The sequence below is a fragment of the Emys orbicularis genome, chromosome 3 (genome assembly GCF_028017835.1).
Source record: "Emys orbicularis isolate rEmyOrb1 chromosome 3, rEmyOrb1.hap1, whole genome shotgun sequence".
In the NCBI taxonomy this organism is placed as follows: domain Eukaryota; kingdom Metazoa; phylum Chordata; order Testudines; family Emydidae; genus Emys; species Emys orbicularis.
The window spans coordinates 107,267,715-107,281,545 of record NC_088685.1 but is presented as its reverse complement, the minus strand read 5'-3'; the positions used below and the strand labels follow the sequence as shown (position 1 = coordinate 107,281,545).

The 13,831-nt window shown below is 43.6% G+C and overlaps 1 protein-coding gene across 1 annotated transcript in view; it reads left to right on the top strand.

The window, feature by feature from the left end:
- Positions 1-10,811, top strand: part of IL20RA (interleukin 20 receptor subunit alpha) — a 34,501-nt gene extending 23,690 nt beyond the window's left edge. The window contains exons 2-7 of the mRNA XM_065401885.1: positions 2-131; positions 2,512-2,690; positions 3,492-3,667; positions 6,306-6,450; positions 7,304-7,443; positions 9,870-10,811. Of these exons, the coding sequence (XP_065257957.1) occupies positions 2-131; positions 2,512-2,690; positions 3,492-3,667; positions 6,306-6,450; positions 7,304-7,443; positions 9,870-10,811 (1,712 nt within the window). The remainder of the gene's footprint in view (position 1; positions 132-2,511; positions 2,691-3,491; positions 3,668-6,305; positions 6,451-7,303; positions 7,444-9,869) is intronic.
- The last annotated feature ends 3,020 nt before the right edge of the window (positions 10,812-13,831 follow it).

The following is a 13,831-nucleotide window of genomic DNA, read 5'->3' as shown; positions in this document are numbered from 1 at the left end:
GCAGAACTGTACTGTTCTTTGCCCAGTCCTAGAAATGTCCATTTTGAATCTAAAAACCTGAAGAATATCCTGCACTGGTCACCACCAGAAGAACTAGGAGAGGGAGTACTCTATAAGGTGAAGTATTTGATGTAAGTTTGCCAATTGTCTCTTTTCCCTTTCTGGTAGCTTATTTAAAGGCACCTTTATGCAAAGGCAGGGATGGAAAACTAATTTTGAGAATGAATCAGGGCTTGGAGATGTAAATAAAAATAAATAATTGAAACTATGTATTTTGTTATTACTTAGTATAGACTCAGTTAAAGGAAGTGTGAGGACAGAATATGTGAAGGGTATAAAATAAGAGTTTATGGGGGCATTGCGGAGATAAGAGATGAAGGGATGAAGGGACATTGTGCCATAGAGAGGCTGGATCCAAATCATAGAGGAACTGTGTAAATTGTTAACACTAGTGCATGGGATATGGTAGTTGATGGAAGGTAGAATGTGCCTGTTCTTTGGAATTTTCTAAGGGCCCAAATTTGATCTCATGTACACTTGGAAATTAGAGGTAACTCTATTGAAATTAATGGAATTATGCTGGTGTAAAATCAATATATGTGAGATCAGAATCAGGCCTTTATCTGTGAAGGATTATATCTGACCCAGAATGACTAAAAATGTGGCTTAGGGCCATAGTATGGTTATGCTTACCCACATTAAGAAGCACCGTTACCACTTGTGTAGTAAGATACTATTCAATGTGAATGATGGCGGAAGAATTTGGCCCTTGAATAATATTGATGATGGACAATGCTTCTGTCTTACCCCCCTGCTACTAAGTGACTTTACCCCTTCCTTACTGTAATAACTTTGTCATAACATGAAGCCAAATTCAGACCACCTGCAAGTTGCTGTACTTAAGCCTTTTGCTAAAGGCTTCCAGGAGTTGTTCCAGCAACAAGGCATAAGAGAATCCATGCCATGCCCCTTTTCCTTTGGCCTGGCTTTCTGTGCTAGCTGGAGGGATAGCATAGGCTTCTTGTCTTAGAGTCACTAAGGTATTTAGGTGTTGTGATGCTCACCAGGCTACAGCCATTCTCTCCTCCCCCCCCCCCCCAGCCCAATGGCTCTTTAAATATGTGGAAGAGCTTCAACAGGAGAGACTGACCGAGATCCCTATCAGAATATGCCAGAGCTTAATGGTTAGAGAGATTGGAGACCCAAGTTCAAATCCTTTCTCCCCCTCTGCCTGAGGCGTGGAATTGAACCTGGGAATAGGCGCCGAGTTTCTAATCTGCCGGGAAGTGCTCCCCCGGCTCCGCCCCCACTCCACCCCTTCCTCCAATGCCCCACCCCCACCCTGCTTCTTCCCACCCCTGCTCCGCCCCCACCCCGCCTCTTCCTACCACTTCCCTGCCCAGTTCCTCCCCCTCCCCGAGCACGCTGCGCCCTCGCTCCTCCCCCCTCCCCTCCCAGCACCTCCTGATGCCACAAAACAGCTGATCTGCGGTAGGCGCTGGGAGGGAGGAGTAGGCGCTGGGAGGGAGGGGGCGGCACAGATCAGCAGGGTCCGCCGGCGAGCAGGAGGCACTGAGGGGAGGGAGAGGCATTGATAGGGCGGCTGCCAGTGGGTCCTAAGCACCCACCTTTTTTTTTCCTGTGGGTGCTCCAGCCCCAAAGTACCCACAAAGTCAGCACCTATGAACCTGGGTCTCCCACATCCCAGCTGGGTGTACTAACCACTGTGCTAAAAGTTGCAAGGCCGGCACCATAAGCTCCTCCAGCAGCCAGATTTTTGAATGGGACCCGATCCGGTAGACAGCCTCTCAAATGTGCATCTGGATGCCTAGAGGAATGTGGCAGTGTGTGCGCTCAAAGGCAGAAATGTAGGCATCCAGGGAACTTTTACCCTGAAAATTGAGGCACTGAGTCAGTTTAGGCACCTACAGGGTTTGGTGGGAGTTTTGTGAATCTCCGCCTAAAACAGACTTTGGCACTTAAATCTGGCATTTAGACATCTAAGTACCTTTTTGAGTCTGGGCCTTTGTAGCATCAGCATTCCCTCAGTGTAGTGAGATCCTCAAGTGGTTGGCTAAGCTGGGTTTCGGGAACAAAATGGCCCAACCAGACTGACAAACAGGACCCAAGGAGCAGAACTTTGTAGTCATATAAACATATTTCTTTTATGTGTTTTGCATCCAAATGATAACCCCTTAAAATAGGGATTTTGTCAGGGGAGCAATGACACACCCTTAATTACATCTCTGGAATATAGCTTGTAAACTAGTGTGTATGTTCACTACTGCCCTCTGGTGGATGGCAGGTAAGTAATTGTATTGCACTGATTTATAAAGAAGATGTAAACCCGTAGTAATTACAACCCGCTACTGGGAAATCTCCATCAATACAAATGGTAGCTGCCTGAGATTTGGGAGCAGAAAGTTCTGTTCTTCATATGTGCAGTTTACCAGGTGACTACTATGTTTCTGGCCATGGTTCTTGTTCAGCTCTCTTTTCTCTCTCATGCAGATACGGCATAGGTAAATGGATTAAAAAGTCAGAATGCAAGAACATCAGTAGAACACGGTGTGACCTCTCCAATGAAACCTATAACCACGAAGACCAATACTATGCAAGTGTAAAAGCCTTTTTCAGTGGCAACTGTTCCAGATGGACAGAAACTGCACGGTTCAATCCTCTCACTGATAGTAAGGAAAGACAATAAAGTTAGGGGTTCATAGCTGTGATTACATCATGAAACATTAACATTGCATGCTCATCCTCAAGTGCAAAGGAAGAAACTTTTATTTCCTAGCATGTCAAAACTGTTTTTGCTATTGGCAGAACTAGTTGGAGTGTATCTGATAAGAATTTGAGTTTCTATGCCAATTGCATATTAAGTATGTTTGGAAATATATCTACTATGTGCTGAATAACAGGTGGCCAGTGTTTGAAGGTATGGTAATACTTCACTCTACTTGAAAAGCTGGCAACAGTGCATGTATGGTTTGGAGAACACGTTAAGAAGAAAAAATGTTCTGCAGTCCATAATAATACTTTTCCATTATAGCTCCTACTAACCAGGCAGCGTCCATAACAATAACATATAATGCCGTGTCTCTCATCTGCGCCAGACAGACAATCTGAGTGCTCTCCAGAAATTCCCAGTAACTTAGCTCATTTTAGCAAGCTGAAATCTTATGCACATTGACATAAGTCAAGTCGTAAATTTCAAGGCTTTTTAGTCTGCTAGGCACAAGGATTCCTAACCCAAACTCCCAATCCAGTAGTATCCACACTGTTGATATTAAGGCTTAGTTGCTTATCCAGATAATGCATTTCTAACAATATAAAAGGAATTATTCTAAGTTACAGTTAAGTCCCCAAAATCTATAATGAAACTTAATATCATCCACAGTTTAGGAAATTTTAATATCATAGTAGTCATATCAAATTTACCTTTGCTGTCTGAAATTGCTTTATGTAAGTATATAAACTTATCTTTCCAGCTAAAATTGATCCACCAGCAGTTACTGTGTCTTCCACTGAAAAATCCATATCAATAGTTCTGACTGCTCCTGAGAAATGGAAAAGAACCCCTGAAGAGGAATCTATATCTTTGTATCAAGTCTACTCTGGCCTGCAATATAATGTGTCTGTACTCAACAAAAAAACAAAGAAAAGGGTAAGCTTGAAAAGGCGATAGAACAGTACATATTAAATCTTTTCACATGTTTATGGAACTTGCACTGTAAGTAATAGCATAGCTGGTTTACTTCATTTTGTTAGAGGGCTTTTCTTTCACCCTCTCCCCTGGTTCTAGTCACGCAGACCGAAAGCGGAAGACCAGAACTCCGAAGTGCAGGTTGTGCTAAGGTCAGGGACAGGCATTTCTTTGGTCTTTTAGTGTTTTATCCCCCCCCCCCCCCCCCCCAGTTCCCGCTTGCCCCTCCCAACTGGTTGCTTGACCTTGCCTTGAGAGAAGAGCCAGGCAGCCTTCCAGTGTACGCTCATGTATTACACTCCCACCATACCCTGTAATACTTTAACTGCTCTATCCCTTATTTCTTCTCATTGTACCAAAAGCCCCATCTGGTTGTGGGAAATGCAACACACAGTGTCTTTGTTCTTCACACATAGTAGTACAAGATATAAGAATATCAAAAAGTCAAACCCAAAATTCTATCTCAGGCTGACAAACAGGCTTATATGCTAACACATTTATTGAAATATAATTCTGCACATGCCTGTAAAGGCATGGCACCCACCTCTCGCTGATGCCCCTTTCTGGCCACATGCATCATCTTTTTTTTTAAACAGTCCTGGTCCTGGTACCAGGCCGTACCCCCAGGGCTTCCTCCTCAGAGACAATTGTTTTGCCCTCTTAGTCTGTTCTGGTCCTAGCTCTCCACCAGGGCCTCCTGACAGTTTACTTCCTTCTGGGGGCTTACTGCTGTCCAAATGTAGGCCTTTTGCCCATCCACTACTCCAGGCCCCCAGCCCAGGGACTCTAAGAATAGCAGCTGTGCACTACCACATCCCCTTAGCAAAACTGCCTTCAATTCCTTGGGCCACTTCCCTGCAGCCCCACCCTTCACTCATGCCTTACCCTTAGCTCAGGGCTCTTCTAAGCTCAGGCCTAGTAGCCAGCCAGGAGCTCTCCAGTCCATACTACCACTGAGCTGTCTGTTGTCCTGCAGTTTCCTTTAACCAGCCAGGAGCACCATCTGCACTCCTCTAACTCCAGCAGGAAACTGTCTGTCTCTGCCGCTACAGCTCCTTTTTATAGGGCCCTCCTGAACCCTGATTGGCTGCTTTCTCTGCAGCCACTCTAGCCTGCTTGGAGGACCTCTCCACTGCTCTTTTCCTGGGACAAGTGTGGCAGGACCCTGAAGCCTCCCTCTGGTCTAGTCCACACCGTCACAATGCCACACATCTGGTTGTAAAACTTGTGTGATAAACCACATCCTTTGACCACCACATCTGAACACTGCCCACCAATCCATCTCACCCGATTCAATCTAATATTCCAAATCATGGAGCAGCTTCAAGCAGGCACATAAGAAAAAACAATGACTTGCTATAAAAATATTTCTACCACCCCCTCTTCCCTACATACACACACTCACACCTCTTCCAAATTACAATGCCATGAAGTGCAGGATAAGCAAATTTAGTTACTGGCCAGGTCCAATTTCTCACAGTTTTGCAGGGCTAGAAACAGGTGCATTATATCATTGGAGAGGGGAGATGCCCAACTTTCAAAGGGGACATCATTAGGTGCAAGCCCTGCAAAGTGCCAAAATATTGGCCAATGACGCTATAACAATTTTATATATAGGAAAGTTATTTTTAGATCTCTTTTGCGGCTGTTTTACATGTAATCGCTATTTTTAATTTGCCTCCAAAATCGGGCACCTAGTTTAACAAGCAGAGTTTAACAAACTCTTATCCTAATTTTAAAAAATGTATTGTAAAACTTGAACACGTGTCTTAAGCAGTCTTCCTGTAACATGTGGCACGTAGAGAATAAAAGGTGTAGTGTGAAGGTTCTATTAATACTCATTTGAGCTGTTCTGCATAATTCACTTGTGGATTCACCATTCATGACTACGGTTACCAATCTACACCCATGACTCTTTATACTACCCTATCAGCTGCTCCATATTAATATAATGCTGTTTCTTTAAAATGCCTAAAAGCTGGAGTTATTCCACAGATGAACTATGGCGAGACATTCTTGGCAGCCTTTTTTCCTCTGACGTCACAGTTTGCTTTTTTAACATAGTGGGACTCCACCAGTGCTGTTCAATAAAGGTCCAGCTTTCCAGGCCCATAGAGAGGTGAGAGGGCTTCATTCTGTTCCTATTTAAGTCAGAGTTAAAACTCTCATTAACTCTGGTAGAAGCAGGGTTGGCCTCAATGAGTTTACCTAAAATGAAAACTAAATGTAACCTTATTGGACCTTGTTAGGACGCCCTACAGAAAGACCAGAGAGATGTTTCTTGTATATCACAATATCCATCTGAGTATATGCTAGTAGTGTTCCATTTTCTCTCCTTTCTGTAAAGGGGGAATTGGTCAGTAACGTTACAGAATATTACATTAAATAGAAGGTAAAATGCTCAGATGAGGTAATGTAATAACTAATTCTGTTTTCATTAGTGTTCAGAAAAATGGAAATAATTTAGGATTCATGGTCTAGCTCACAATAATGGTTAGAATGTTGCTCTTTCCAAGTTGTTTTTATTTGTTTTAATAAAATCCATCATCTGTGTTTTAGGGTAGGCTCTAAATAAAAGTTACCATCTTCTTTTTTCTAGTGGGTCTTCTCTGTTAAAAACAATACACTGGTTGTGCCCCGGTTGGAATCCAATACAGTTTACTGTGTCAATGTACAGACATATGTTACAACACCACTTTTGCTCAGTGGATTTTCCAAAGAACATTGCATTGCTACTCTGAAAGGTATGTACAAATCTGCAACATGCGAAGAGAATGAAACTTAGATCAGAGTTTGAGATTATCACAGTTATATGTCTTGTTAAAACAGGGAAAATTCTAGAACAGGTGCAGGTAAGAACTGCCTAGGGTGCCAAATGAAAGAAGCAGTCCTGATTTTGGAAAGTTTCCCCTTCTTTCTTCCCCCACCAGATTTTGATCCATTGTACTGATGAAGAATCTCCCAAAATGTTTTTCCCTGGCTGCAAAACACACGTGGTCCTACTGACTGGGGCTCACATGACATGACTTCATCTGTGAGCAGGCTGTTCCTCAGGGCATAAAGCTCATCACCTTCTATTCTCTTTCCCCCGGTAGCCCTATGGTCTTTGTTGCAGTTTAATGGATTCCGGAATCCGTTTGTGTGCGTGCACGCTCTTTCTCTCTCCCTCCTTACCCACCCAGTCTTCAAATCCAGAGCATTCAGGAGTATGCCTACACCAATAGCAGCAGGAAACACAGCAGACTGTTCAGCTCTGCTGCATGAAGCTGGGGTCTTTGGGTAAAACAATCCTTTCTCGGAAGAAAAGGGGTTCTGTATCCGAGAGAAATCAGGATTAATACTGTTCTTTCAATAGGCATTTTTTCTCACAGTGAGGGTGAGTTAGGTTAGCTAGTTCCACCTGCAAAGACAAGTGGAATTATCAAAATTTGGTCTCTGGATCAAATGTCACCATTTTCATCCCCTACAGATGCCAAAAATCCCTGAATGCAGCACACTCACATCCTCCATCTAGACAGCAGCGTGACAGGTGCCTGGGACAGCTCATAATATTAAGAAGTAAACTACATAATGCAATAACTTCTGTTTTATTAACAGACCCAACAGTAGAGCAGACTATAACAATCGTATTTGGATGTATTCTGCCCATCATCTTAACAGGCCTCATTATCTCTATGGCAGGCTATTATGTGCACAGGTATATTCATGTCAGCAAGCAAAAGCATCCGGCTAACCTGGTAAGTGCTCCTCATTTACTCACTAAGGCCCCAGTCCTGCCATTTACACTGCACCTATGCAGAGCCCCATTGAATTCACTAAGCCTCCATGTGAGCGTTACAGCCTGCCTGCATGCCATATATTGCAGGATCAGTGCCTTAAGTCCCACTCATATCAAGAAAAGAGCATCACATGCTGGGTGTTAATTTTACTCATTCTTCTGTATTTCCTATATTAACAGCTGTGCCTGTGTTAGGCATGACAGCCTGGCAGTCTTTCCTAAAAAGATGCCCAAAGTTACTGAACATCAAAATGGAACTATTCTCTTAGTCTTGGAAAGGGTCATTGCTGTAAGCAAGGACTAAGGTGCACTGAGGCAAATGCCATTAGTAAGAGGGCAAGATTTCTATATTTACCCAGGGAGATCTATGGAGAGGATTCAATGAGCAAAAATTATTAATTGGATTAATTCATCACCAAATAGAGAAGAGAATTAAAAATGCAAAAAGTCAAGACCAAATTAAATAGTGATGCTGTCTTGGAGAATTACTAGATATTACTCCAGTTCACTGTTTAATTATGTTTCTGGAGGATTTAGCATGTCTGCACTGGGCACATTACTTAACTTTCAACTTTAGCATATTTCAAATCAGTACAATCTCAGTTAGGTCTGCTTTTGTATATTATTCTACTAGCATCCAACTGTACTACTAATTAGATAGCCCAAAGATGTATGTAAAAACATTTACAAGTTTTTCTCTTTCATTTTATTATGTTAACAATTTTTTTTTAAAAAAATATCTTTAAAAGAATAGGGTGGGGTGTGGGAGGTTTCATTTCTAATCCCTAAAAGAAGAACTTTATCTCCTAGATATTGCACAGCAAGTTGCACAAACACTGATGCACCATCATAAAAAAATACCTTACTCAGAGTATGTCTACACTAGAAATGCTATGGCAGCACAGCTGCAGTTGCACCGTAGTGTAGACATGTACTACAGCGACAGGGGGGTTCTTGCATTGCTGTAGTAAATCCACCTCTTCGAGAGATGGTAACTAGGTCAACAGAAGAATTCTTCTGTCAACTAGCGGTGTCTTCACAGGGTTTAGGTTGTCTTAACTACATCTCACAGGGTGGGAAATTTTTCACAGGCCTGAGCCACATAGTTAAGCCAACCTACCTTTGCAGTGTGGACCAGCTCTCATTTGTGATGTTAACTCTCTCTCCGTGACAGAGGATGGCATGGAGGGTTTGAAGGAGGTAGAGAGAACGATGGGATTAAACCTACAGCACCATGGCAGGGTTGGTGCTGTAGGTGCAGCATCTTACAAGAGTTCTTGCAGGGATTGTGCCTCAGGAGGGTGCGATACTTTCAACCATGGGGCAGTGCAACCATTGCGCTGGTTTTGGACCACCACTGGGCCACTCCCTTCCTCTGATATGGAGCTAGTTTCATCTGGGGAGACCAGAACTGGCATTGGCACTAGCGTAGGGCAGGCTTTGCACTCAGGGGAGTTCAGAGTTGCTGCTGTGGCCAGGCCCCATGAAGGTACATCTTCTCCAGCCTCCACCTCTCAACATCTGAGTTAAAATCATGACTTAAGTAACAAGTGAAAATTAGTCCATATCCCAACCACCATTTTGCCACATCTGCAAACTCCTCTCCTGATTGGGAGTCTCCAGCCATGGGGAGGTGGAATAACCAAGATGTTTCAAGTCAGAACTGAAGAGCATTAGGAGAACTTTCTGGAACAGCTTTCGTGCTACACTACACCTTTCTCAGATTAGTGGTATTAGTCTCTCATTTTACTGAGCATTAAAGTGCTACACTTTTACAATAAAAAAGGCAGCTTCATGATTTCTGGTTTTGGGGTTTTTTTTCACCCTGGGTGTATTTTATTTACAGTGGCTGCACTTACTGCATTTGAAAGGGTCTGCTGATTGGAGAGAGGTTCTTTGTACTTAAAATGAGGGTTGCTGGTAGACACCAGTGATATCTCTCAAACTGGAAGAAACCTAAGTACAGCTATTATTTAACTAGTACTTTGCAATCCTTTACAAATGGAGGTGCATAGAGGGTGAAGTAACTTGCCCCAGGGTCACAAATGCACTCTGTGGCATAGCCGAAAGTAGAACACAAATCTCTGGACCCTCAGTCCAGTGTTTGAACCCACAACTTCCAATGTGAAGGTGAGCCTGATTACTGAATGCACTGCGAACTTTGCCTTAAGATGGAAGCTTTCTGAATGACCCTACCAATGGACTTACAGCTCCTCTTGTCGCTGCTTAAAGAGAGTGGGCCATTTTGTACTTCTCCCTTCCTCTCCTCTTGAACCCTGACCAGATGGGACCTAATGGTACATTTTAAAAGTAGATGCCAAATAAGTTGCAGTTAGATGGTATTGCTTGTATTTTTTTTTTAATCAAAATGTCTTTCTGTTCCAGGTATTGCACTACACCGATAAATGTGATGAAAGGGTTTTTATCCCTTCTGAAAAAATAGTGGTTAACTTCATCACTATTAATATGATGGGTGAGTACAAGACTTCCCAGGAAACCGTTAATTTAATAGGCAGGACCAGCCACAGTTGCAGTTCCATTCATGACGAAAGCAGAGTCAATGATAAGCCTCTGAAAAGAGCACTGGAAGTGAAACACATGGTTGATACTTCTGAAGATGTGAAAATTTTACCTGACTCTGAGCGCTATGGGATATGCCAACATGGATTCCACTCTGCTTTGGGTCAAAGAAATGAAGGGGTTGTAGAGTATGAACTTGATGTGAGGCCTGCAGACCTTTTTCCTGTGCAAAAGCTAAAAGAATGTGGTTTGGCAGAGAAGTCTTCTGCACCAAGAAAACTGCTAGATGAGCCACAGATCACTTTGAGGGATTTCGCTGACAATAAAATGGGACAGTCATACTGTCCCCAGCTTGATGTGCAGGTTACAGACATGTGTTCGGTGCAGAAACTAAAAGAACTCAATTGGAAGGAGGAGGCTGCTGCACCAGAGGAACTACTGGATGATCCACAGCTTGATTTGGGTACTGAAAAAATAGGACAGTCTTACTGTCCCCAGTTAAGAACAATAACACAGAGCCTCCAAGACCAAACTGGGACAATGGAGGTAGAAGAGGAGGATGAACAGACCATATTAGTAGATTGGGATCCTCATACTGGAAGACTTTATATACCTACTTTGTCCAGTTTTGAGAGTGATGCACATGAAGAAGTATTTGAGCATGAAGTGTGTGATCAGCCTGCTAAAGAGGGGCTTTTGTCCAAACTCTATAAGAGGCAGGCGTCTGATGAGCCATCAGTAGACCAAGAACCGTATCTCCTGCAATTCAAGGAGCAATGGGGATTGCATGTAAAAATGGAAGACTGAACAGGCTTCCTTCAAGACTTTAAATGTTAAATGTAAATTGTTGTTTATACCTTCAAAAGGTATTTGTTTCATCCAAATCATGGCTCGATTTGGCCTAGAGGCTGGATTTGTACCAGCATTATCTAATGTCTGCTATGTTGTCATATTTTTGAAGACTTGTATTGTAAAGAGGATGCTCTATAAGGATTATTCTGGTGTCTTCCTCATGTTATACACATTAAAACAAATTATCTGTGCTTGAAAACAATTATTTTTAGGGAATGTTAGGAAGCTTTTCTCACTATGCACTGAATAAATCATTAAAAAATAGGAAGGAAGCAGAGAAAGAATCTGAGGCATCTTCTGCCACAAGGATTCTAAGGGCCATGACAGATTTCCATGGGAAATTTCACATATTTTGGTAAAAATAAGTAGACTTATTTAAAGGCCCAGTCCAGCCCCCATTGAAGTCGCTTGAGAGATTGCTGTAAGCTTCCTTGGGAATTGGATCAAGCTTTAATAAACTCATGACTGCCTCTACTATAAAATCTTTACTGAGAGGTGGGGAGAAAAGACCAATTTTTTGTGGGAATTAACAACTTCCACTGTATATTGTTTTTGCAGAAACATTATCTATGGTAGTCATTAATATTATAGAAGCTCTTAGAGGCCCCAAATGAGATTTGGGCCCCATTGTATTAGTGTTGTACTAATATTTAGTAAAAGATAGTCCCTACACCAAAATGTTTACAATCTAAACAATGGTGGAAAAACAGAAATACTGTTATTGCCTGATCAGCCACGCCACAGTCGCTATACCAATCTCCATCAATGCAGTAGCAGTAAATTATTGGTGACACTTTTAACATCCTCAAGGAAAGTGCATATATTACCCTTAAACATTCTAATTACCCTAAATCAATCTTATTAAAATAGGCTAGGTGCTTTTATCAAGCCAAAGTAATCAGCAACAAAATAAAGACTTTCACATGAAAGCATAGTTGCAGCGACAGGGGGTCACTGGAATTAACTAACTGAATAGAAGCGCCTTGTGCAATGTTGTAGATTAAAAAAATCAATGCATTCCTCAGACAGATAAATGGGGAATATTAAATAGGAGTAAGCAGGTGCTGTTACTTCTGCATTCAGCATTGGTGAAACTTGATCCTGGTCCATAAGTACCAACATCTGGAGAAGATATCATTATAATAGAGGAGCAGATGAAAGCATAACAAGACCCAGAGCATGTCTCCGCTACAGGCACTTCAGTGGCACAGATATGGTACTGCAATTATGCCACTCTAGTGCCGCAGTGTAGACACTTCCTACATTGACCAAAGGGGTTTTTCCATCGCTGTAGGTAATCCACATCCCTGAGCACCTGTAGCTAGGTTGACGGAAGAATTTTTCTGTTGGCCTAGCTGTGTCTACACTGGGGGTTAGCTCAGCTGAACTACAACTCTCGGGGGTGTGAATTTTTCACATTCCTGAGCGACCTAACTAGGTTGATCTAAATTTTAAGTATGGACCAGGGTCCAGTGGCTGGAAGTTGAAGCTAGAAATATTAAAACTGGAATTAGAGTACACTTTTTTTTAACAGCAGGTGTAATTAACAATTGGAACTGCTTACCAATGGCTGTGTAAGATCTTCCTTCACTCAAAAGACTAGAAGTTCTATTGGCATAAATCTGACTCTGGGCAGGCTGTTAATTATTCCCTTGTGAAAGTTACAACCACTCATTCATCAAGGTCAAAGATACTACTGATCCTGCGGTCCAATGACAGCTTGAGAAAGAAATAGTTCTCCAGCATGACTCCCACAGTGACGTTCACAGTGCCAGAATCAATTCTCATTTATGTTAGTGATTTGTGCAGGTGCTGGCCTTATCAGCGGCAGCACCTAACATAAACAGGAATTATCAGGATTGATTTACAATAAATGCGTCAAATGGCATTAAGAAATGTTGTGTGGCAGTTGATCAAAAGCAGGTCAGCATGGTGGCAATAGCCTGGCATAAAAGCACTGCTGATAATTACTTGTGGTTTCTTATTTCCCGTTGCAAATCATGGGCCATCTCATGCCATTTTTTAAAAGCAGAATTCCCTATGGAAATAGTTCTGAATAAATATCAACACACATCAGGAAACTTCATCTTTATTAACTCTATCAGTTTAATACATTGTGGTTATTCTGAATGTTGATCCTTAAATGCAGTATTTGTATATTTGATTATGGATTTTAATGCTTTCTCCTTCTACAGCAGGGGTGGGCAAACTACAGGACGCGGGCCAGGCCCACCAGCCATTTTTAGCCGGCCCTCAAGCTCCTGCTGGGGAGTGGGGTCTGGGGCTTGCCCAGCTCCGGAGCTCCAGCCACGGCACAGGGTCAGGAGCTGCTCCACGCGGCTCCCAGAAGCAGCAGCAGGGCCCCGCTCCAACACTTCAGCCAGGGAGCAGGGTCGGGAGCCACTCCACACAGCTCCAGGTAGCAGTGGCATGGCCCCCCTCTGGTGCCTACGCGTAGGGGCAGCCAGGGGGGGCTCAGTTCTGGATGCTGCCCCTGCCTCAAGCGCCGCCCCTGCAACTCCCATTGGCTGGGAACCGCAGCCAATGGGAGCTGCAGAGGTGGTGCTTTCAGACGGGGCAGCATGCAGAGCCAACTGGCCGTGCCTCCGCGTAGGAGCCAGAAAAGGGACATGCTGCTGCTTCCGGGAGCCGCTTGAAGTAAGCGCTGCTCGGAGCCTGCACCCCTGAGCCTCTCCCCGCGCCCCAACCTCCTGCCCCAGCCCTGATCCCCCTCCCACCCTCTGAACCACTCGATCCCAGCCCAGAGCACCCTCCTGCACCCCAAACTCCTCATCCCCTGCCACCCCCCCGAGCCCTCACGTCCAGCTGGAGCCCTCCCCAGCCCCCCACTCCCCTGCCCTGGAGCCCAGTCCTGAACCCTGGACTCCTCATTTCTGGCCCCACCCCAGAGCCCGTGCCCCCAGCCGGAGCCCTGACTCCCTGCCACACCCCAACCCCAATTTTGTGAGCAATCA